Raw genomic sequence first — 25,730 nt, 5'->3', positions numbered from 1 at the left:
AGGAATGTGGAAGTTCAAGTTTTTCATTACTCTGTTTACTGTCAAAAACATCAGCCAAAAGGGTTGCCTTTTCCTTTGGACAGTGAGTGACTGAGCCATCTGGTTTAAGTAAAGGAGGAACTGTTGCATCTACACCAAAGAGTGCAGATTTAAGGGTAGACCACCAGTTATGTTCCTGAGTTGTACCAGAAAGGGTTTCTTTTATGGTTAAATTGTACTCCTTTTCAGTTGAGGCATAAACTCTCTGAGCAAAAGCTCGAAGTTGAGTATAGTTGTTCCAGGTCAAATCTGATCTGTTACCCTTCCAAAGGTGATAGGCCTCCTGCTTCTCCAAATAAGCACGTCTACAATCATCATTGAACCACGGTTTGTCCTTCACTCGGTACCTTAGCACATGAGAAGGGATACGCCTATCAATTATGTTGACTAGATTCTCATTCAAAGGGACAACAGGATCTGCACTATTATATAATTGTGACCAATTCAAGCAGAAAAGATCATGCAAAATCCCATTCCAGTCTGCTTGGGATTTCATATAAATTTTACAAGAATATGATATATCAGGGACAGGCTGCTCAGTCTTCACTAATAATGAAATCAAGGCATGATCAGATGTCCCGACTGGAGAACCAACCTTACTAGTTATAACGCCAGGGGAGTCAGTGTATACGAGGTCCAAGCAATTACCAGACCTGTGAGTAGCTTCATTTATGATTTGCTCACAGCTTGATTCCAAGGCAAAGTCTAAAGCTCTTAAGCCATGGCGATCGGTAGAAGACATAGAACTTAACCACTCCCTATGGTGATCATTAAAATCACCAACAAAGACAAAAAAAGCCTTTCTATCATCTTGTATCTTGAGCCCTATTCTTTATAATCTAGATAAGTATCTCCCTCATCATTCCTAGATGAGCTGGAGGATGATGGAATGTATACCAACCCATTTATCATCATACACTGGGTATATTATTCTGGATTGCTATCCCTTCACAGGGGAAGGGATCTCTCTGACCACATTCCAATCTTGTACAGGCTAATCCATATCAACTATTCATCCCTATGATAGATTGTAGGTTGCTGGACTCATTTCCTTTGCTCCAGAATGACGAGGCAGATTGACAGATCCAGGAAATGAAAAGAACCAACCAAATTCAGTTCTAGGTGGACTTCTTGCCCACTACTATTATTATTATTATTATTAATTGCTAAGCTACAACCCTAGTTAGAAATCCAGGATGTTATAAGCCCAGGGGCCCCAACAAGGAAAGTAGCTCAGTGAGGAAAGGAAATAAGTAAATAAACTAAAAGAGAAGTTTACGAACAATAACATTAAAATAAATCTTTCATATATTAACTATAAAAAACTTCAAAATAACAAGAGGAAGGGAAAGAAGATAGAATAGTGTGCCTAATTGTACCTTCAAGCAAGAAAACTCTACCCCAAGATAGTGGAAGACCATCGTACAGAGGCTATGGCACTACCTAAGAATAGAGAACAAAGGTTTGATTTTGGAGTTTGTTTCTCCTAGAAGAGCTGCTTACCATAGCTAAAGAGTCTCTTCTACCCTTACCAAGAGGAAAGTCGCCACTGAACAACTAGGGTGCAGTAGTTAACTCCTTGAAGAAAGAAGAATTGTTTGTTAGTCTTGGTGTTGTCAGATGTATGAGGACAGAGGAGAATAGGCCAGACTATCCGGTGTATGTGTAGGCAAATGGAAAGTGAACCTTAACCAGAGAGAAGGATCCAATGTAGTACTGTCTGGCCAGTCAAAGGACCCCATAACTCTCTAGCGGTAGTATCTCAACGGGTGGCTGGTAAGTTTCCCTATTTTAAAGGATGAAAGGTAGTTAGGAAGAAATAACAAATTTTAAAAGTAATTCATATTTTTCCCAGCTTTACAAATCTGAGTCCTTTATAGCCAAACTTCCTTGAGCCAAAGGTCTAAAGGGAAATGCTTCCAACAGGGGAGGGCTGAGGCTTCTCACCCGCACTCTCCACCTGTAATTAACTACCTTTAACAAATTCAACGGTTATTCCAATTCTGTTGAAAGCATGTTCGTTCTCTATTTTAAAGGACTTAGTTTTCTATAACTAGAAAAAAGATAAATTACTCCTTTTTTTTTTTTTGTACAGTATACTGTACTGTATTTATTTTAATAAATGTTGAGACATGATTGAAATATACTGTACTTATATGAGGATGCTGGGTCATGAAGAGTTAATGGTTTTTTTTTTAAAACAGTTCTTCTGGAAGGTGTGTGTTAACAACAGATCAGAAGAAGGAGCTTCGAGTTTATGCAGGACCTTCATTTTCATTGATGCAAATAATAGCTCATCCTCACAGACATTTTCAGCACTTAACACCCATCAAGGTAATATTTGGATTCAGCTTGTGATTAGAGAATAATTGATTATGTTACAAAGCTTAATGTTTTGCACGTATGTAATTTTACATCTACAGTTTTAGTTTCCTGTCATTGTTTGTAGGCATCAGAGAGCAATTATTTAAATTTTTCCTATACAGATGCTCTTTATCTTACGACAGTGTTTTGTAAAAATGAATAAAAATCTAATAAGAAATGCAAATATGTAATACTCTGCAATATGGATTCCATAATCCATCTAACTATATTGACACCTTAAAAATATGCTGTATATAGTTGGCCCTCTATCTGCCAGTAACCCCCCCCCCCCCCCTATAAATAAGGAATTATGTGGATGGTAGGAGATCTAAAACCTGTAGTTGTTAAAGAAATTTTATGCTAACAATACCCACACATGAAATTACTGTACACTGATTGTCCTTAAAAACTCCTCAGTATAGTCAGTACCATACTGCATTAATATCCCCATTCTCTCTCTCTCTCTCTCTCTCTCTCTCTCTCTCTCTCTCTCTCTCTCTCTCTCTCTCTCTCTCTCTTCTCTTTTTTTTTTTTTTTTGCTGTGAAAATACCTATAGTACATGTACTCTGCATGCAGTGTTTGTACTGTATAGTACTGTTTACCTAAGTATACTGGAACAGTATGTAATAATGTTCGTAATGTACTGTATAGTAAATCTCCAAGATAAGAACTTTTGACTAATGAACTTTCAGACATGAAATCGTGTTTACAATTATACAATTATGCAGAAATAATTCTTTGAATTCACAATATATTTGAAATTCAGGTCACTGTTGTAAGAAAAATCAGCTGACTGAAAACAACGTGAATTAGGCAATTGAGGGTTATGAGCAGGGTTCCTAAGTTAATCGTGTTGGTCATAAGAACTTTCTGACTTGAGAACCCACTCTTGAGAATACATGTTGACCATATGTAGGGGACTTACTTTTATAAAATACATATAGAACAGTACAGCATCCATAGCGTATACTGTACATGTTACTGTAATATATTTTGATGGTAATCTCAGCTACTCAGGTATGGAGATGATCATGATGTTCTTCAGATGGCTACAATAATGAGATGATGGATGACAGGCATCCCAACATTTTTAAATCATCTGAAGAAATGGCAGAAGAATTATTTGGATCCATGTCAGTGTCTTAGAACAGCAACTGATGATCCATCCCTTTCACCCTCTGGGTCAATATTTACCCTGTTTGAAATGCATTTACCGAACGCAATCATATGGTAGGCATCCTGGGTTTATAAGTAACACCCCTCATTACGACTCTTAACCTTACATCATTTCCGACTTTTTGTTGGACATCTTTAGATAATAAAAATATTGATTCCATATTATACAGTATTTTACACAACCTTACAATAGTTGCTCCTTCGCATGCTTACCATGAAAATAAGAATAAAAAACAAACTAAACAAGATTCTTTATGTTAATTAAACAATTACAGGTATACCTTGGGTTATACAGAGAGAGCTAAGACCATCTGGGTGGAGAGATAGGTAGTGGCGCGCAGCACTCTCAATGTAAAGGAGCGCGGGCTATTTGAAATCATTGCGCAACGGGAAATTTATCGTGATTATGAGAATTTTTATTTAATAGGTATTGCGTTGTTCTTGGTCGCGTAAAACCGAAACTGCAAAGAAAGAACCCGCGAAAAAGGAGAGGGCATACTGTAGCAGGTTGCACAGTCTCTCTCATGTTGTCACCCACGCTAAGGGTTAGAAGGAGGTCTCCTTTAGTTTTGTACTGGCCAAGACCCATGACCCCAGGTTCAAGTCCTTCTTCATTCCCTCCTTTTTGGAGGCATCGAATGGCAGTCGAGAGGAGATGCGCCGTTGTTCCATGAGGGCACTAGTGCTTTATAAAAAGGACATGACGCCTCAGGCTTAAGTGTCGGAGACTTTTTGTTAGTATTGCCAGATCCAAGAGAGAGGTTTCAAAGAACACGTTCTCTTTTTGGCTTTGTGAGATGATCTGTAAAGCTTACTGCCCGTGTGACGAGTCAGTAGCAGTATTAGCCTGGACTAGAGCTTATGAGGTCAGGAGTAATGGCCCCACACACTCTTTCAGGAGGAACATGTCAGTGGGCCAAATGTTGAAATCCAGTGTCTGGTAGAGACAAACCACCTTCACGGCCTTTTACTTGCTGAAGTGTACCCATAAGTCCCTTGACACTTTTGTGCTTGGACCTGTGGTGACTGCGCAAGTTGTTGTGTAACCAGCCCACCTCCCCACACGGGACAAGTCGGCAACTTGTCTGTGGAGTGAAAGGTAGTATAACTGGTTGTATTGGCTGCTCAAATTGTGTAACCAGCCCAGCTCTCACATGGTACAAAGATGTATCTCATGTATGGTAATGTTTAAAGGTAAGTCTGGAGTGAAACGTAGTATAACTGGCCCTTCTTCATTCTTCTTCCCCCATAGGAGACAAAGCAATTGAAACGTTACAAGCTGGTCGGACCAGATGCTAGTAAGTTACATTCAGAGAACGATTCTTTAATTTTTAGCAAGTAACTCTCTATCCTCTTGTAATGAGCAGGAGGATGGTGGGTCTTATACCACGAACTCATTAATCATATACTTAGTATATGACTCTTAACTGGTATTCCCTTCTGGGGAAAGGGTTCTTTAAGATTTTTATCCTTATGACAGATAGATAGGTGTTGAAAGGGGTCTTCCTTCGACCCCATGCTGCTTGATCATTGATCACTTCCATGAAGAAATGGAACCTTCCACTTTGGTTCCAGGGAACTTCCAGCCCATGAAGTAGTGTCTCCCTAATTAAAGGGGGAGGGTTTGTATGCCTTATAAGAACAAATCACAATTTTTCAAAAGTCGTTTGTATTTTCCTAGCTACACACCTGAGTTATTCAATAAAATTCCCCTTCTAAACCACCCTGCAAAGTCCTGAGCTGAAAGATTGAAATGGAAGTGAATATTATCCAATTGTCCAATTCTTTGTGTCACGTACGGCACAATACTCATTTTCTTCTTCCCGCCAAACTAAATAAACTATACATTGCTTTTTTGTTACCAAAATGAATTTCTTTATCTTTAGCTCAATCAATATCTATAAAAATATAAAACTTATCTACCTGCAAAAACATGTGATATAAAGAGGAGTTGGTAATACTTAAATATATTATTTTTATAAGTCTGCTCTGTACTGTGAGCTTGATAGGTTCACCACCATAGGAGGAGGAATTACTGTACACATATGTTTAAGCTCTTATCTTTGGTGCCAGTAAGGTCTAGATATCTCTGTTTAACAATCTTGGAATTTGGCTTCAAACCCTTACCAATTGTATTAAGATTCAGCACTGATTTATGGAGTTGTTACTTGAAGAACTTAAAAATGTGAAAAAATCCTGTAGATTGTACTCAGTTGCCTTCCTCGCTGCCTCACTTTCTAGTTAAAAGAAAAATAAACTAAAGGAACTAAATGCTTAATTGTCAGCTGAGGCTTACCTGTACATGCAGTGCATCTGCAATTTACACTTGTCGGAGACTATCAATCTTTTGCCACCTATCGATAAGGTTTATTCTAGAAAAATTTTCATGACAGAAAATGGTGCTAATGTCACATGTTTACATTGGTGAGATAATTGCCAGAAAAAAAATTGTTAGATGAATTCTGTTAATTCTAATTTCATTTCTAATGACAAGTAAAGAAAAAATTCAAAGTTTTAATGATGCTGTTATGTTGTCTGAATGTAAGGAGAGATAGCAACCATTTTTATTTTAAAAAATTAACTAAAATTATTTTTAACAGGCAATATGGCATCCCCTGCGTGACATCATAGTGGTTGGCCGTTACCCTGATCCAGAGTTTCCAGACTATACTGAAGGAGAGCTTAAGTCTATTGACTTTTTTGATGCAGCCAGTGGAGAGCTATTACATCAGCATGTAACAAAGGAACTAAGCAATAAAATAGTCTCTCTCAATTTATTCAACCGTTCAGGAGACCAGATGTTATCAGCTGCTGGTAAGTAAATACTTTCGGTCATTTTACTGAAATTTACATGAAAGTGGGATTCACTAGCTTATTGGTGTTTGGTTGATTTGAAATGATCAGATCAATGCATTGTTTTCTATAAGTAATTCTTATCTTATCATTATTGTTACTAGCTAGTTACAATGCCAGTTGATAAAGCAGAATGCTACAAGCCCAAGTGGCCCTACTTGATATAAACCCTCTGTTTTATTAGCTATAATTTTCCAAAGGGAAGCTTAATAAACCATGATTCAAGTAAACTGTTGAGGTCCTTTGAAAATGGATTCAGCGTCCATCTCAAATGTCACGTGTTTTTGTTTTAGGGGGAGTGACCCGGAAGCTTTCATTTTTGCTATTAATAAACTGTTGTTTAGTTCTTCTGTATCTACAGTCAGCTCGCACTTTACGGAATTTTATACTTCGCAATCTCACTAGATCACAACACAGAAAACCGTAATACCTATTAAATAGAAAATCTAATATTCGCGATTTTGGGATAATTATTCTCATGGCCGAAATTTTCAAACTAACCGCGCAAAGCAGAACAACCCAAATTTATAGCTAACACAAGTAAACTACTCAATAATAAGCCCTTTGTATAGTATTTCTAATACAGTAGTCCCCCATTTCACGGCTCAAGTTTCGCAGTCTCAGTGCATCGCGGATTTTCAAAAATATTCATCAAAAATTAGAAAAAATGGTGCGAGAGTTACGTGGGCACTAGCAAAAGGCAGAGAGTACAGTAGAACATCAGGTATCAACACGGAGATGGTGCGCAACTCAAAATCCACCTCTCTGATTCACTGGCCATCTCGGCTCCAGAATCTCGCAAGCATCTCTCCCTGCTGTGCGCCCCGCAAAGGGATACCACATTCAATGTTCTCTCTCGCTTCGCTTGTGTTGCTTAGTCTTGCCGCGTGGAACTTTTTGCTGTTTTCTTGTGCTTTTTAGTGTAAAATAGTGCTTGTGAAGCCCTTGAAAATGGCTCCTAAATGTCCTCTACCCTACCTTCCTTGCTCCTTCCTCCAGAGCTTTTCCCTTTTTGGTTAAAGCTCTCCACTGCGTGCTAAAAGCAGTTGTTGCGGGCAAACCATGCCCTACGCTAGAGGAATGCAAACCATTGTCTCTAGCTCTGCCTACCTGTGAGAAGGATCGGAACGAGGTTCATCCAACCTTCTCAATCTCGAAACTGGATCCAGAGAGAGCAGGACAACAGTTCAACGAGAACCTTCCGAAGTTGTTGGAACATCTGAGAAGGGAACAGGAGACAAAAGAGAAACTAGCTGCCTCTTTGTCTCTCCAGAACTGTATGAAGATGTGTGCAGGCATCTCCAGTACCCCAGATATGTACACGGTCCTAGCCAAGATGCACATGGCTACCCTTGTAAAGGATATGTACGCTTTCGTGAAGGCCAGGAGGGCCTGTAGAGAGCACGTGTTTGCCAATGCAACGGCCAAGCACGAGCCCAGGAAGTTGATTACTTCATGTATCTGGGGCAAGGACCTCTTCCCAAAAGAAGTAGTCCCAGAGGTAGTTGCTAAAGCTGCCACGGAGAATAGGAACCTTCTCCAAAAGTGGGGCCATGTCTTCCAAGAGGAAATCATCCTCTGACGCTGGTCCCCAACCCAAGAACAGGAAGACGAAGAAGCCACGCATACCTTATAGACCTGCACAGCATCCCACGGTTACCATGACCACAGTGCCTCAAATGGTTGCCCAGCCGCAAAGCAAATTTCAAATGGTGCCCCAGCAGCCAGTAGCTCAGTCACCAGCCTTAACCCAGGCTTTGAGAGGCACACCACTACCTTTCGCCCTAAAGTTAGAAGATCTAGAAGAGGCTCCTCAAGAAACCCCTCAAGGGGTAGAGGAGAACATGGTCAGGGTAACAAACCCTCTGGATCATCTCAACAATGAGATGCTCTGGGTAGGAGGAAGACACTTCCACTTTCGGGATCGTTGGACCTTCGATCCTTGGGCCCACAGCCTAATCAAGAATGGACTAGGGTGGAAATGGAACAAAACTCCACCCCTTTTTCCTCAATTCTTCCAACACATTCTTCCAACATTCTTCCAACACCCTTATTGGAAGAATATACCTTAGAACTCTTGAACAAAAAGGTCATAAGGAAAACAAAGTCCATCAAATTCCTGGGAAGGCTGTTTTGTGTTCCTAAGAAAGACTCGGACAAACTCAGTCATTCTAGACTTGTCTCCACTCAACAAGTTCATCGAGAACAAGTTCCGGATGTTAACCCTACAACACATAAGGACCCTGTTACCAAAAGGGGCGTACACAGTCTCAATAGACCTGGAAGATGCTTATTGGCACCTACCAGTCAGCCACCCCCTCTCCTCTTACCTAGGATTCAGGCTACAGAAGACAAAGTATGTCTTCACAACCATGCCCTTTGGACTAAACATAGCCCCAAGGATATTCACAAAACTTGCGGACACAGTTGTCCAACAGCTACGCTTAGAAGGCATTCAGGTAGCAGCATACCTGGACGACTGGCTGGTGTGGGCAGCATCCAAGACAGCTTGTCTGCAGGCAGCCACCAAGGTGATCCAGTTTCTGGACCATCTGGGCTTCAAGATCAACTACAAGAAGTCTCGCCTCTTTCCAGCTCAAGAGTTTCAATGGTTAGGACTCCATTGGAACATGCAATCACACCACCTCTCCATTCCACCGAAGAAGAGGAGAGAGATTGCGGGTTCTGTCAAGAGACTACTGAAATCCAACAAGATTTCAAGACGCCAACAGGAAAGAGTACTGGGCTCTCTTCATTTCGCAGCAGTAACAGACCCAGTGCTGAAAGCACAACTGAAGGATGCGTCAGGAGTCTGGAGAAGATACGCATCAAACGCTCGAAGAGATCAACAGAGTTTGACACCCACCTTACTGCGATCGCTTCTGAGGCCGTGGTGAAAGGTCAAGATCCTAGCAAGAATAATTCCCTTACAACCACCTCAACCTTCAGTAGTCATCCACACAGATGCCTTACCGGAAGGATGGGGAGGCCATTCCCATTAAAGGAAAGTACAAGGGAACTGGTCACACCAGTTCAAGACCTTTCACATCAATATTCTGGAAGCCATGGCAGTCTTCCTAACGTTGAAGAAACTATCCCCTCACAGATCACCCCACAGCAGGTTGGTCTTGGGCTGCGAGGTAATAGTGAAATGTCTGAACTGACAAGGCTCGAGATCCCCCTACATCAATCACGTGATGTTGGCCAGAAAAGATGGCACTTATCAGCAGTTCACCTACAAGGGTTCCGCAATGTGACGGCGGACGCTCTATCCAGGCGAAAACCGATAGAGTCAGAATGGTCCCTAGACACAGACTCATTCTCCTTCATCTCGGAAAAAGTCCCGGAACTGCAGATTGACCTCTTCGCAACGAGCGACAACAAGAAACTACCTAGATATGTGGCACCATACGAGGACCCTCGGGCAGAGGCGACAGACGCTATGTCCCTCGATTGGAACAGATGGATTCATATCTATCTGTTCCCTCAATAAATCTCCTGCTGAAGGTCCTCAACAAGCTGAGATCCTTCAAAGGAACAGCAGCAGTAGTGGCCCCCAAGTGGCCCAAGATCAATAGGTTCCTTCTAGTGATAGAACTGAAGCTGAGGCTGTTTCTTCTACCGAATCCAGTTCTATCCCAACTGGTTCAGAAGTCGACTGTCTACGCTTCATCATTGAGAACCCAAAACCTACATCTCATGATTTTCTCGTCTTAGCAGCCAAGAAAAGGTTCGGGATCTCAATAGACAATATCAACTTTATAGAAGAATACAAGTCAAAGTCAACCAGGAGACAATATGAATCGTCGTGGAAGAAGTGGGTCTCCTTTTTGTCAAAGCAAACAGACTGGCAGAAATTTCGATAGACTTCTGCCTTTCCTTCTTCATCCACCTTCATGAGCAAGGCCTGGCTTCCACCACGATTACTACACGTAAGTCAGCTTTGACTAGACCTCTTCTTTACGCCTTCCAGGTGGACCTGTCGAACAAAATCTTCAATAAGATTCTGAAACCCTGCGCTAGACTCAAACCAGCAACCTCTCCAAAGCCCATATCATGGTCCTTGGACAAAGTCTTGCACTACGCTTCGAACTTGAACGACGAAGATTGTACCCTAAAGGATCTAACACAGAAAGTGATATTCTTGTTTGCTATAGCCTCAGGGGCTAGAGTTAGTGAAATAGTGGCCCTATCTAGAAACGAGGGCCATACTCAGTTTACAGAAGAGAGAGAACTGAATCTCTTTCCCGATCCTACCTTTCTCGCCAAAAACGAGCTCCCCACCAAAAGGTGGGGTCCTTGCAGAATCTGCCCTCTGGAGGAAGATGTCTCTCAATGTCCAGTAGGACAGCTCTTCCTAGGCAAAACCTCAGTATCAAACTTATCCCTAAAACAACTGAGGGCGAAACTTACCTACTTTATTCGCAGAGCGGATCCTGACAGTACACCCGCAGGTCACGATCCTAGAAAAGTTGCTTCCTCGCTGAACTTCTTTCAGCATATGGACTTTGATAGACTCCGCTCATATACTGGGTGGAAATCTTCTAGAGCCACTCGAAGATCTTGAATTATGGCCCGGCTTTTCAGCCTACCCAGATTGTTACGTGAGACTGCGAGATAAACCTGCATCCCGCGAGGAGACGGTACCAAAGGAAGTCATTGTCTTTGAACATGACAAGGCACAGGCCATCCTTACCAAGACTGAAAGGAGCCGGATACACCAACTCCAAAGTCTCGGCACGGAGCAAGAGGCATCCAACCATTATTGCTCCTTCCTCCAGAGCTTTCCCCTTTCCGGAGAAAGCCTTCGACTGTGTCATTAAAGCAGTCGAAGAGGGCAAACCCTGCCCAATCCTAGAGGAATGTAAGCCATTATCTCTAGCTATGCCTACCTGCGAGGAGAAATAGAAAGAGGTACATCTAACCTTCTCCGTCTCGAAGTTGGATCCGGAGATACCAGGCCAACAGTTCAACGAGAACCTTCCAAAGTTGCCAGATCATCTTTTGAGAAGGGAACAGGAGACAAAAGAAAGACTTGCCGCCTCCCTGTCTCATCAGAACTGCTTGGAAATGTGTGCAGGCCTACATAATGCCCCAGACATGTACATGGTCTTAGCCAAGTCTCACATGGGTACCCTTGTGAAGGACTTGTATGCTTTCTTTAGGTCAAGGAGGACATGTAGATTGCACGTGTTTGCCGCAGCCACAGTGAAACACGAACCCAGAAAACTGATTTTATCATGTATCGGGGGCAAAGACCTTTTCCCACAGGAAGTGGTCCAAGAAGTTATTGCCAAAGCTGCCACGGAGAATAGGAACCTTCTCCAAAAGTGGGGCATGCCCTCAAAGAACAAAAAGGCAAGAAGACCACGTAAATCTGCACAACCTCCGGCCGTGACCATGGCCACGGTGCTCAAATGGTAACCCAGCCGCAAACCACCTTCCAGATGGTCCCTCAACAGCTGATAGCCCAGTCACCTGTCTTTAACCCAGGCTTTTAGAGGCACTCGACCACCTTTTGTCCCTACTAAGGTAGAGGCCCAAAAAGAGGTTCCTCCGGAAACCTCCCAACGGGCAGAGGAGGACGCGGTCACGGAAACAAGTCCTCAGGAACCCCTAAGCAATGAGAGGTTCCAGGTAGGGGGCAGAATCTCACTTTCATGATCGTTGGACCTTCGATCCCTAGGCCCACAGCATAATCACGAATAGACTCGGGTGGAGATGGAACTAAGTTCCACCCCCTTTTCTGAAATTCTTCCAACACTCCACCCCCTTGTTGGAAGAGTATACCTCAGAAATCTTAAAGAAGAAGGTAATAAAGAAAGTGAAGTCCATCAAATTCCAGTCATCTCCACTCAAGTTCATCGAGAACAACAAGTTCCAAATGCTTACCTTGCAACACATAAGGACCCTTCTACCCAAAGGGGTGTACACAGTCTCAATAGACCTGGCAGATGCTTACTGGCACCTTACAATCAGTCGCCCCCTCTCCTCCTACCTAGGATTCAAGCTACAGGAGATAAAATTTGTCTTCAGAGCGATGCCCTTTTGGGCTAAACATAGCCCCAAGGGTATTCACGAAGCTAGCAGACACAATCGTCCAACAGCTACACTCCGAAGGAGTTCAAGTAGTAGCATATCTAGACGGTTGGCTGGTGTGGGCAGCATCCAAGACTACTTGTCTGCAAGCGGCCGGAAGGGTGATCCAGTTCCTGGAGCACCTGGCCTTCAAGATCAATCGCATCGCAAGAAGTCTCGCCTTTCTCCAGCTCAGAAGTTCCAATGGCTAGGAATCCAATGGAACTTACAGTCACACCACCTCTCCATTCCATTCAAGAAGAGGAGAGAGATAGCGGGAGCTGTCAAGAAACTAATCCGATACAAGAGAATATCAAGATGCCAACAGGAAAGAGTATTGGGCTCTCTCCAGTTTGCAGCAGTGACAGACCCGGTGCTAAAAGCACGGTCAAAGGATGCGTCAGGAGTCTGGAGAAGATACGCATCAAACGCTTGAAGAGATCAACTAAGGTTGACCCCGACCCGATTGCACATGCTATTAAGGCCGTGGTCAATAGCCAAGAGCCTAGCGCGGATAATTCCCCTGCAACCACCACAACCATCAGTGGTGATACACATGGACGGTTCCCTGGAAGAATGGGGAGGCCATTCCCACTAAAGAAAAATGCAAGGAAATTGGTCGCACCAGTTCAAAACCTTTCACATCAACATCTTGGAGGCCATGGCAGTCTTCCTAAGTTGAAGAAACTATCCCCTCCCAGAGCAATCCACATCAGATTGATCCTGGACAACTAAGTGATAGTAAAATGTCTAAATCTACAAGGCTCGAGATCACCTCACATCAATCATGTGATGTTAGCCATCTTCTACCTGGCAAGGAAGAGAGGATGGCACTTATCAGCAGTTCACCTTCAAGGGTTCCGCAATGTGACTGCAGACGCTCTATCCAGGCGAAAGCCGATAGAGACAGAATGGTCCCTAGACGCAGACATATTCTCCTTCATCTCGGAAAAAGTCCAGGAGCTGCAGATCGACCTCTTCGCGACGAGCGACAACAAGAAACTACCTCGTTATGTAGCCCCTTACATGGACCCTCAGGCAGAAGCGATAGATGTTTTATAATTTAGAGCATCCTTTACATTCGGATCTTCCCGGACAGTTCTATCTTGTTTGTAATACTAGGCATACAGTTAATTCTAATAGTCAGTCCTTCATCATAAAGCTCAATACTACACAGTACTCTAGAAATTTTATTCCAGCTGTGACCAAGTTGTGGAATGATCTTCGTAATTGGGTAGTTGAATCAGTAGAACTTCAAAAGTTCAAACTTGTTGCAATTTTTTTTGTGTTGAACAGGTTGACATAAGTCTTTTTATAGTATATGTATGAAATATCTGTTTTAATGTTTTTTTAAATATTTTATTTTAATTGTACATTACTTCTTATATTGTTTTTTATTTCTTTATTTCCTTTCCTCACTGGCCTATTTTTCCTTGTTGCAATTAGGGTTGTAGCCTAGTTAGTAAAAATAATAATGATAATATGTAACTAAAGCCATACAGAATCAATGTTCATCATAGCCTTGGATATATACAGTGAACCCTCGTTTATCGCGGTAGATAGGTTCCAGACGCGGCCGCGATAGGTGAAAATCCGCGAAGTAGTGACACCATATTTACCTATTTATTCAACATGTATATTCAGACTTTTAAAACCTTCCCTTGTACGTAGTACTGTTAACAAACTACCCTTTAATGTACAGAACACTTAATGCATGTACTACAGTACCCTAAACTAAAACAGGCACAAATATTAAAGGCGATTTTATATCATGCGTTTCCTAAACACGCTAAAAAGCATGATAAAAAATGGCAACCAATGTTTTGTTTACGTTTATCTCTGATCATAATGAAGAAACAAACTGGAGGTAGAGCTTTGCTTATTACCCAGACATATTTCTCATACTTTTCCCTTAGAACTACCTCTCATCTTCCTACTTTAGATATATATATATATATATATATATATATATATATATATGTGTGTGTATATATATATATATATAATATATATATATATATATATATATATATATATATATACAGTGAACCCTCGCTACTTCGCGGTTCGACAATCGCGGATTCACCACTTCGCGGGGTTTTCCCATAACCCATATATATATACATATCGCGGATTTTCCGGAAAATTCGAAAATACCGCGAAATCTGAAGATAACCAAATACGATATTTTGTTACCTGTAATTCCATTAATACTGTAATTATAGTAATATCTGCTCTTACTGATTGTTCTTTGCATTACATATGATATATAATTCAGCACAGAAAGAAATAAAACACGAAAAGAGAATGTGATCATACGATAATTCAGTACGTAGTAAAATTAAATCGAACATGAAACGCAAATCAGATGCAGTCATACCATATTAGAATGGTGTGTACTGTAATGGATGTGCTTCTTTTCCATGAATCTTTTGTATGTATACGTACGTAGTACAGTACTGCATCCAATAATATTCTTTGTTGCAAAAATCACATTTCGAATAAGTACTGTAAGCGTACGAGAGAGAGAGAGAGAGAGAGAGAGAGAGAGAGAGAGAGAGAGAGAGAGAGAGACGTAAAATAGCGTACGTACGTAAATTTTTATTATTATTGTTATTATTATTATTATTGTTGTTGTTGTTAATAAAATTATTATTGTTATTATTATTAATCATTATTATTATTATTATTACTGTACAGTATTATTATCATTATTTATTATTATTACGGTATTGTACTTAATCTACGTACGTTCAGTGTGCGCGGGACATCTTCTATGAGTAACCAACGCACCATAGTACTGTATAAGACGGGTTGTGATTGGTTCAAGCGCTGATAGATGACGAATCAAAACTCAAGTTTTGTTATCTAGCCTGTGATTGGTGTTTTGCCCGCATCTTCTACCCGCAGCATCAAAGTTCTCGCGGGACTGCATCGTTCACTTTCTCTTTCCGCGTATTGCTGAGTAGACGTTCTTAAGTTTGTGAAGTTGAATCTGTGCTGTGTGCGACTGTTTTAAGTTGAACTTTTTGTTGAACTTTCTGTTACAATGGCTCCCAAGCGTTCTGCTTCTAGTAAGGCTGGTAGTGAGCCTAAACGCCACCGAAGAATGATGACGATAGCTGAGAAGGTTACGCTTCTCGACATGTTAAAAGATGGTAGAAGTTACGCGGCCGCCGGCCGCCATTTTGGCATCAACGAATCCACCGTTCGCTACATCAGGAAGGACGAGGCGAACATTAGAAAGACTGCTGCAATCACCTTTAGCAGATCAGCGAAGCGAGTCGTTACAACGCGTAATAAAACGATCGTACGCATGGAAGGTGCTTTAGCTGTGTGGATTGCCGACTGTCGGAAGAAGAACATAGCGTTGGATACGAACACCATCCGAACAAAGGCTTTGAGCTTGTATGAGAATTTTGCGGCAAAGGAACCTCATGGCGACCATGCTGAAGAAGATGATGATGTAGATGATCCTCAACCAGGGACCTCCACTGATTCCCAGCGTCAGAAACAACGTTTTTCCGCCAGCAAAGGATGGTTCGCGAAGTTTCAGAAACGCTTCGCCCTGAAAAGCGTTTCCCTGCATGGGGAGTCTGCTTCCGCTGACACTGCCGCTGCTGAAACTTACGTGAACCAGACTTTCAAGAACATTATCGCTGAAGGTGGATACAAGCCGGAACAAGTGTTTAATATGGATGAAACCGGCTTGTTTTGGAAGAGAATGCCGTCGCGAACTTTCCTGTTCAAAGAGGAAGCCAAAGCCTCTGGCTTTAAGGCATTCAAGGATCGCGTTACCCTCGTGATGTGTGGCAATGCTGCTGGATTTTTGTTAAAGCCGGGGCTTATTTATAAGTCGAAAAATCCTCGCGCTTTGAAAAACAAAAATAAGAATCTCCTTCCCGTGTACTGGATGCATAATCAAAAAGCATGGATTACGAAGATGCTGACCTCCAACTGGTTCCACCAGTGTTTCATCCCGCAAGTCCATGAATATCTCTTAGAGAAGGGCTTGCCATTCAAGATCCTTCTCCTTATGGATAACGCTGGTGGACACGCAACTGACCTGTCGCGTGAGGGCGTTCAGGTTGAGTTCCTGCCACCCAACACCACGTCATTAATTCAACCAATGGACCAGGGGGTTATCAGGGCGTTCAAGGCCCTCTACACGAAGAATACCTTGGCAGACCTCGTTGCGTGTGTGGATGCTGCCCAAGATGACGAGGATGAAGACTTCAACTTGAAGGCGTACTGGCGGCAGTACACCATAGCCACGTGCCTGCAGAATATTCAAAAGGCACTTCAAGAGATGAAACCTGCAACCGTAAATGCGAGCTGGAAGAAGCTGTGGCCCGATATTGTTTACGACGACAAGGGATTTACTCCGTCGGAAATCCAACACTCTGCAATACGGAAATCTGTGCAGTTGGCTGCCATAATTGGGGGTGACGGGTTTGGCGACATGACGACTGAAGACGTCGACGAGTTGTTGGACTGCCATTCCCAGCCCCTAACTGACGCAGACCTCGAAGACCTGACGAAATCGGCAAGTGAGGAAGAGAGTGAGGGTACCCAGGAAGAGACCCAAGAAAATGTAGAAGAAACGGGCTTAACATTAGAACGGCTCGCCAAGTTCTGCAACCATATGAAGGAGGCGAAAGAAATGTTGCAAGAGTGGGACGAGGATATGGTTCGCTCGATGCAATTCTGCAACAAGGTCGATGACATCACGACTCCCTACAGGATGCTCTTGGATCGAAAAAAGAAGCAGCGGCAACAACTTCCGATCACAATGTTTTTTCAGCCTCGCAAAAAAGAGCCAGTTCCTCCTGCTAGTACGCCTTCGGAAGAAATTGAAGAAGTTGAAGAGGTGTCCCAGGAAAAGACACCTCCGTCTGAAGAGACGTAAAATACTATCATTGACTGCACAGTAGAACACATCATCAGCTTCATCATCATCATTTCTACTGTGCAGCAAATTCATCGCCATCGTCATTCAAGTTTTTCTGGAACTTCTTTCGTGGTGAGTACAGTAACAATCTTTATTTTTTACTTTAACCTGTTTTATAGTTTAGTACTGTACGTACTGTATGCATTAAGTTAAAGGGAAGGTTTTAAAAGTCTACATGTTGTAACCTATCATATTTTTTTTGTTTAAAATTTACATTTACGTACGTAAAACAATCTCTCTCTCTCTCTCTCTCTCTCTCTCTCTCTCTCTCTCTCTCTCTCTCTCTCTCTCTCTCTCTCTCTCAAATTGTTTTCCTGCTTTGCTACGTACAAGTACTGTATAATTTATATTTGTAAGGTAACATATTTTGTAAATGCTTTGTACTGTAAATACTGTATGTACTGTATCATTATTTATCACTATCATCATGCGTGTTAAATGCCTTGTTTGTTCTGAGCGTGGTTGTTTACTGAGCGTACACGCCGTCGTTTCAGGCGGCGTCATAAAGAAAAAGATTTCATTTGGAAGTCCTAAGAAAAATACGTAAACTAAAACATTGGTAATAAAAAAATCAACATACAGTACTGTATAATCAATATAATCGATGCAAAAACTAACCATACGTACATATATGTGTACACTAAATGAGTTTGTTTCTTCATTATGATCAGAGATGAACGTAAACAAAACATTGGTTGCCATTTTTTATCGTGCTTTTTAGGTGTTTAGGAAACACATGATATAAAATCGCCTTTAATATTTGTGCCTGTTTTAGTTTAGGGTGCTGTAGTACATGCATTAAGTGTTCTGTACATTACAGGGTGTAAAGGGTGGTTTGTTAACAGTACTACGTACAAGGGAAGGTTTTAAAAGTCCGAATATACATGTTAAATAAATAGGTAAATATGCTGTCACTACTTCGCGGATTTTCACCTATCGCGCCCGCGTCTGGAACCTATCTACCGCGATAAACGAGGGTTCACTGTATATATATATAATATATATATATATATATATATATATATATATATATATATATATATATATATGTGTGTGTGTGTGTGTATATATATATATATATTTATATGTATACACATATACATACCTACATATATACATACATACATATATACATAAATACATGCATACATATATATATATATATATATATATATATATATATATATATATATATATATATATATATACTGTATATATATGGGTTATGGAAAAAATCCGCGAAGTGGTGAATCCGCGATGGTCGAACCGCGAAGTAGCGAGGGTTCACTGTAGTATAATCTATCTAAAACTGCTGTATTATTATTTCTCCTTATTCATTCCCCTTAATTGCTTTCTGAAAGGTACAATATTAGTAATTTTTCTTAAACGCCACTAAAGTATTAATCCTTGGTCCATAGAATGGGTAAGTATTTTGATGTAGAAAAATCATGAAAGGGGAGAGCCTGGACCTTTGTCCAGTAGCAAGTGATTGTTAAATGGAATGTCCTCCACAGTTTTTCTAAACCCATGTGATAAAAAGGTGAATGAACAAGTCTTTAAAAACACTGTAACTCAGGTTCTTGGAAGATTCTTCAATGGCACTGTACAGAAATAGAGCCCATGGCTATGTTTTAAAGGGTTCTTTTTTTTTCTTAAATGGTACAATAACAGAAGTTTCAACTTCAAATCCATCGGAGCATTACCATCAAGAGGCAGAGTTAGCTGCCTGTCTCATACCTATTTCATCAATATTGATTATCTGTTTGGATATAAAACTCATCTTTATAATTTTCCAAAGTGTTTGATCGAATTCTTGGGCAGTTACTTCATCATCGCACACAACTTCACCAATTACTTTCGCTTTATGAAGGCTGGTTCAAACCTTAAAACAATCTAATCAGCCATAGCTATCATTAAAGGATATAACCTCTTATGTTTCAGCCTGTTTGGCTTTCAAATATACAAAAAGGATTTAAGGCTTTTCTTGGATAAGCTTTAAGCCACTCTGTTTTGATGTTGAACCTGGAAGCAAATCGCAAAAAGTTTTATGATATTGTCAATAACTTTTACTCTCGTCAGTGGTAATTTTCCACTATATTACACAGAGCTCTTCTTACGTTTCCTTCTATTGTCTTCGATTTTGAAAATTGTAGCGATGGGTGACTAGTTCATGTTTAAAGAAAGTATAACAGTTACAATCTTTTACCCACATTCTACCCGCTTTATCCTTTTCATCTTAGTTCCTATGTTATGGCCTTCTGTCTTAACAGTTTAGTGAAATCACCACAGCCTTCTCAGATAATATCAGACATCTTGGTCGAAAATGCTTAATAATTCTACACAAAGGAGGAACAAAATTGTTTCAGTCCATGAGGCATAAATTAGGAATGGTAGGTACAATCTTGCTAAGATCCTTTTTGGTAGAAATAATCTGCATGATGTAAGTTGCACTATTTTTTATACAGTGGAACCTCTACATACGAATTTAATCCGTTCCAGAACCAACTTCGGATGTAGAAATTGATCGGATGTCGAAACGAATTTTCCCATAAGAATACATTGAAATAGGATTAATCCGTGGTTGAGCCCAAAAACCTATGATAACTTCTTAATAAACTACTACACATAACTTTCCCATGAGAATAATGAACACTAAATTAGATAATAGACATGTAAATAAGAAGAATAGACATGTAAATAAGAAGAATTAGCAAAAAATGATAAAGAAGAAACGGGTTTTTAGCGTCACTTTACCTTAGAAACTCCAGCGCAGGTGTTGTTCGTCTTCGCTACGCAGAGAGGAGAGAGGAGACGGACGGACGGCGAGGAGGTAGAGAGGTTAACTACGATAAACGTAACACTACCGTAACTTATTCTAACTTACACTAAGTGAACTTTAACATAACTTAGCTTATTTTTTTTTTATTTTTATATTTTATATTTTTTTTTACATTTTCTTTTTTTCTTTTTGATGATTACGTAATTTTAATCACTATCACTTACATTTAAAATTGACTGAATTTCTTTTGCTTCACTCTTTTCCGTTTTCTGTGTTTCACTTTCTTCCTCTTCACTCTTTGCCGTTTTCTTCGGTTCACTTACATCCTCTTCATCGCGAGTTCGCTTCGCAGTTTTTTTTAAAGAAAGCATCGATAGATAACTGCTTCGTACGGCTTTTCAGAATGTTTCGAAAGTGCGTTAGGCAAACATCATCGAATTGAGAAACTACACGACAAACCTGCAATTTCTTTGGATGGTATTTGTCGATGAAGTCGACCACGTCTTGATATTTTCCTAACACCTCTTTTATTTGCGCTGAACCTAACACATGTTCTACCTCCTCGCTCTCTTCCTCGTCATCACTCATGTGCTCCGACATAGCATGGAGTTCCTTGAGCTCATCCGTCGTCAGTTCGTCGTGATGTTCGGCGACGAGTTCCGTAACGTCATCTGCGTTGACCTCCAGACCCATGGACTTGCCAAGGGAGACTATTTCCTCTACGGCTTCCGCTGCACCGACCACGGGATCAGGTTCGGGGTCAAAACCCTCGAAATCTCGGGGAGAAACTGCATCAGGCCACAGCTTCTTCCATGCAGAATTGAGGGTCCGTCGAGTTAATCCCACCCAAGCCTGATCAATGATCTTTAAGCAGTGCACGATATTGAAGTGGCCCCTCCAAAATTCACGCAAAGTTAAGTTGGTGCTTTGCGTGACATTAAAGCACTGCTTGAATAAGTGCTTGGTGTACAGCTTCTTAAAATTAGAGATGACTTGCTGGTCCATGGGCTGGAGGATAGAGGTGGTATTTGGTGGAAGATACAGCACCTTTATGAACTTGAATTCATCGAAGATATCATCTTCAAGTCCGGGGGGGGTGAGCGGGTGCATTGTCAAGGCATAGCAGGCACTTTAAAGGCAATTTCTGCTCATGAAGATACTTCTTCACAGAAGGACCGAAAACTTGGTTTACCCATTGCACAAAGAATTGCCTAGTGACCCAGGCCTTCGAGTTGGATCGCCAGAAAACATGAAGCTGATCCTTATCGACGTTGTGTGCTTTAAAGGCCCTAGTGTTCTCCGAATGGTAAACAAGCAAGGGCTTGACTTTAAAGTCCCCGCTAGCGTTGGCACATAGAGCAAGAGTCAACCGATCCTTCATTGGCTTATGCCCAGGCAATTTCTTCTCTTCAGCAGTGATGTAGGTTCGACTCGGCATCTTCTTCCAAAACAGCCCGGTTTCATCACAATTGAACACCTGCTGCTCTACGTAGCCTTCTTCCTTTACGATATTTTCGAATTTCTTAACAAAGTCAGTTGCAGCCTTTGTGTCCGCACTAGCAGCCTCTCCGTGGCGAACAACTGAATGAATCCCGGACCGTTTCTTAAATTTCTCGAACCAGCCACGAGATGCCTTGAAATCATCTGAGGAAGGCTCGGTTGAACTCTCCCCAGCATCACCCACAGAGCTCTCCTCCTTCAAGTCCGTAAAGATGGCGTGCGCCTTCTCGCAGATAACGGTTTCGGTGATGGTGTCGCCAACGATCTCTCTATCCTTAATCCACACTAGTAGAAGTCGTTCCATCTCTTCTATGATAGGGGTACGGCGTTTGGAAATTATAGTGATCCCCTTAGAAGGTTTCACTGCTTTAATAGCTTCCTTCTGTTTAAGGATTGTCGAGATCGTCGATATATTACGGCCATACTGTTTAGCAAGTTCACTCACGCGGATGCCACGCTCATGTTTCTCAATAATTTCCTGCTTAATTTCTATAGAAAGCATTTCCTTCTTCCTTTTCTCACCACTACCACTACCACTGGCAAAACTAAGCCTTTTTGGACCCATGATTTACGTAAATTATCGTTAATGGATGCACGTAAAAAATCACGATTAATTCACAGTTAATATCACAACGCAAAGAGCACAACCGCAAGAAGCCGACGAGAACAGAGGACTGACCCAAGCCGCGCTAATTGAGCGTCCCTCCGAGGTCTATGTGCTGCCTTCTATCGGCGGAAATAAAAAACACTTCAGGCGCTATGAGCACCGACTACGCGTACGAGTATTGTTTACTTCGGGTGTCGAAAAAAACATTCGGGTGTAGAGTCGGAACGTGTTCGAATTGTACTTCGCGTGTCGAAAAATTCGGATACAACCGGTACGACGAAAATTGCTACTTCGTGTGTCGAAATAAAATTCGGGTGTAGAGTAAAAAATTTGCTCGAATTTTACTTCGGATGTTGGAAAATTCGGATGTAGATACGATCGGATGTAGAGGTTCCACTGTATTTTCAACTGTGTTGTTTATTAGAAATATTGTAACTTGAGTTACATGGTGTAATTGGATTGGCATTAATATGTATGAGAAGTGTAATGCCAGACAAGTTTTGATTATTCAATTATTTATACCAAGTCAGATTTGAAAAACAATCCTTCATTACCATTGGTTGTGGTCGAGTCTTCATTTAATTGTTAATTGTTAGAAAATTTTCTTTGGATCCATTGTGAGGATGACTTGATAATGTATTGTTCAATTTTATTTTTTTGTTTTCTTTTTCATCTCAGGTATGTGTGCTTTTCTATGGAAACCTGAGTTCCCAAAACAGTCAAAAAGGAAACTGGAAGATGGCAAGAACAAGCCTTTTGATGATGATGATGATGACAATGATGATGATGGAAACAATGATGATGCAGATTCCAAAAATAACAAAAAGAAACCCAAGAATAAAAGAAAGAATGATTTCAAAGTTGTAAGAGGAGAGAAAAAAAAGCGTTAGGTCCTTGTATCAGAATCTATAGCTAGATTTATATTTCTTTTAGAAATAATGTTATTTTGTTTTGAAGATGAAAAAGGGTTGTGGGGACTAGCTATTGTACACATTGAACTGTATCTAGGACTCATACGCTTAGATCACATCTTACCCTTCAGACATTAGGATAGTAATCTCATGCAGCTTGGGGTTCTCAGGGAGGGCACTTTTTGGCCCATGTAAGTAATTTAGTATGAATGAAAAACTGTTTTGATAAATCATTACCTTTAAGTCAGATTGCTAGTATCTTTGAAATGTGAGATTTGCAACTTTATATTTAAGATTGTTCATATTTCAACAACTATAGTTTTCTGTCTGAAACCCATAAGTGTTGGATAGTGCAATTTATGCGTCCAGGTTTGCACTAGACTGCCTGCTAGGGGGCCAATGATGAACCTTGCGCTACCTTGTGTTTTTATGCTATATTAGTCAGTATGAGACTTAGTTTAATGTCTTATCTCATTCTCCTTGATTTTCATATGGTTATTTTCATAGAGTGATGTTTTATTTCGTAATATCAGAAGTAACTAGGCATTTTTTCACCTGATGAACGTTTTTTATCTTTAAAACGGCCTAAATAGTTGCAATTGTATCACACTTCTTGTGTACTGTGAGTACAGGAAGTAGTATCAGTGGTACAGTGTATAGTATTTAGAGGTGATTATTCATTTCTGGACCTATGTGACTGACATTAATTGATAAATGATTCAATTGAGCATGAAAAAGGAGAATACAGTAAAAGAAATGGAAAGTTTTGAAACTGTTAAAAGCTTTGCGTTGGTTATGTTTAGAGGTATACAAAAAAGAAATGGAATGTACATGTAGTCATGAACTGGTGAGAAATCAGATTTGCATGACAGCTATCATAAAACCACAATATCTTATTAAAGGTTTCTCTATGTAAAGATACAAACTTATTTTATAAAGTTAGAAATCTCTTTAGTACAGTAGCCAAGAATGCTAGAACTTTCATTTTTAATATTTCTTCCCTTGTTCTTAATGGGTTAAGGTTCATGAAATGAGGGATTACCTTTGCACCAAAATTCATTAAAACTATTTTTCTTGGAAGGGTTGCAGTGGCAGCATAGTGACATTCCTAAGTAGTTTTGCCATATATTAGTCAATTCTGACAATTATTATGTATTAGCATAATGATTCTTGGAACATATATTTTGGACTAATAATCCCCTGGGACAGCAGAAGAGTAGAATGTTTGGTGGGATGTTTTGAAGGAAGTTGTAATCATGTCTAAGGGATTAATGATTTAGTTCTGGTTTTAAGATGACCACTTTTCTACCTAGGAATTGTGGTTGCCAGCAATTATACTTTCAAGTAGTGTTCATGAAAAAAAAAAACAGAATTTAATAATTAAGTTTATTAATTTGATATCTGTATGTCATGTTATGTCCCTTTCTCTCCATTTCAAGTTTTGTGTCTACTGAGAGGTTTGTGCAAACTTCAAAAGTATGAAAATATACAAGGTAATGCAGGATTCATGAACCAGCTTGAGCAGTAGTGTAGTACACATTGGATGCTCTAATGCTGATTTTTAATAATTCAAAGATACAGTATTAGAAATGTGACTTCCAGGTAAGTACTGTATTAATATGCTAAATTTTAACATAAAAATTGGGTTTTTTGAGTAATTTGAAATCATACAACTTACATTGGGTACAGTATAATAGTTATATACACATATACATGTGTATATAAAGATATTTTACTGAAATTTGATTAGTTAATGCATGAATGTATTAAAAATGGTGTGAAATACTTATATACAAGGCTGTATATATGATATATAAAATGAGTCGTCAGTCTTTTAAGTTAAATATTTTTTCAATTTCCTTTTTTGGGGTTAAATTGTTGTGTGGTCTCTTAAGGACTTTCTGGAAAGGCTAGAATAGGTAATCCAATATGACATGAATACCAAAGAAATATTGTCGCCACTATTCTAGGGCCAGTATATCAGTGCGAAAACCACAGACTCAGTGTGCATAGGGAAGACCTCCCAAGTTCAGTGTCATTTGAACTTTCCACAGCACCTCAGTAGCTTAAAGTCGTCTGCTGTGAGTGACGTCACGCACAGTATTACAGAAAGGAACCATCTCTCCAGTCCCTCCCCAGCATATCTACATTGCAACAAACCCTAACCTCCATTCTGTGTGTGTCATCAATATTATAAATAGTACATGTATATCCTCGTGTGTTCAAAATTAGTTCAAGAACATAAGATAAGTTCCTGTATTTAGGTTTTTTCCTGCATAATTATTGGTACAGTATAAGCCTGTTTGGGAAGCACCAGCATTTTGAGTGATTGCAGTTTTTTTTTTTTTTTTTTCATCCAAATGTTAGTTGTTGCCTTTCCTATAATTTCATAAGTAATTTTACTGTCCTAGACAATTTGCCTCTTAGTAACATAGAGGGTGGGTGTTGATTACTGGCACTTTTTTTTCAAT

The 25,730-nt window shown here is 40.3% G+C and overlaps 1 protein-coding gene across 1 annotated transcript in view; it reads left to right on the top strand.

The window, feature by feature from the left end:
• The window catches only part of LOC137631765 (DNA damage-binding protein 2-like), an 88,189-nt gene extending 62,730 nt beyond the window's left edge, over nucleotides 1-25,459 (top strand). Inside the window, exons 8-10 of the mRNA XM_068363708.1 lie at nucleotides 2,244-2,373; nucleotides 6,181-6,394; nucleotides 23,027-25,459. Coding sequence (XP_068219809.1) covers nucleotides 2,244-2,373; nucleotides 6,181-6,394; nucleotides 23,027-23,238 — 556 coding nt within the window. The 3' untranslated portion in view covers nucleotides 23,239-25,459. The remainder of the gene's footprint in view (nucleotides 1-2,243; nucleotides 2,374-6,180; nucleotides 6,395-23,026) is intronic.
• The last annotated feature ends 271 nt before the right edge of the window (nucleotides 25,460-25,730 follow it).

Source organism: Palaemon carinicauda, chromosome 40, assembly GCF_036898095.1.
Source record: "Palaemon carinicauda isolate YSFRI2023 chromosome 40, ASM3689809v2, whole genome shotgun sequence".
Lineage (NCBI taxonomy): Eukaryota > Metazoa > Arthropoda > Malacostraca > Decapoda > Palaemonidae > Palaemon > Palaemon carinicauda.
The sequence above is the reverse complement of the archived record's forward strand: the minus strand, read 5'-3'. Positions and strand labels throughout refer to the sequence as shown.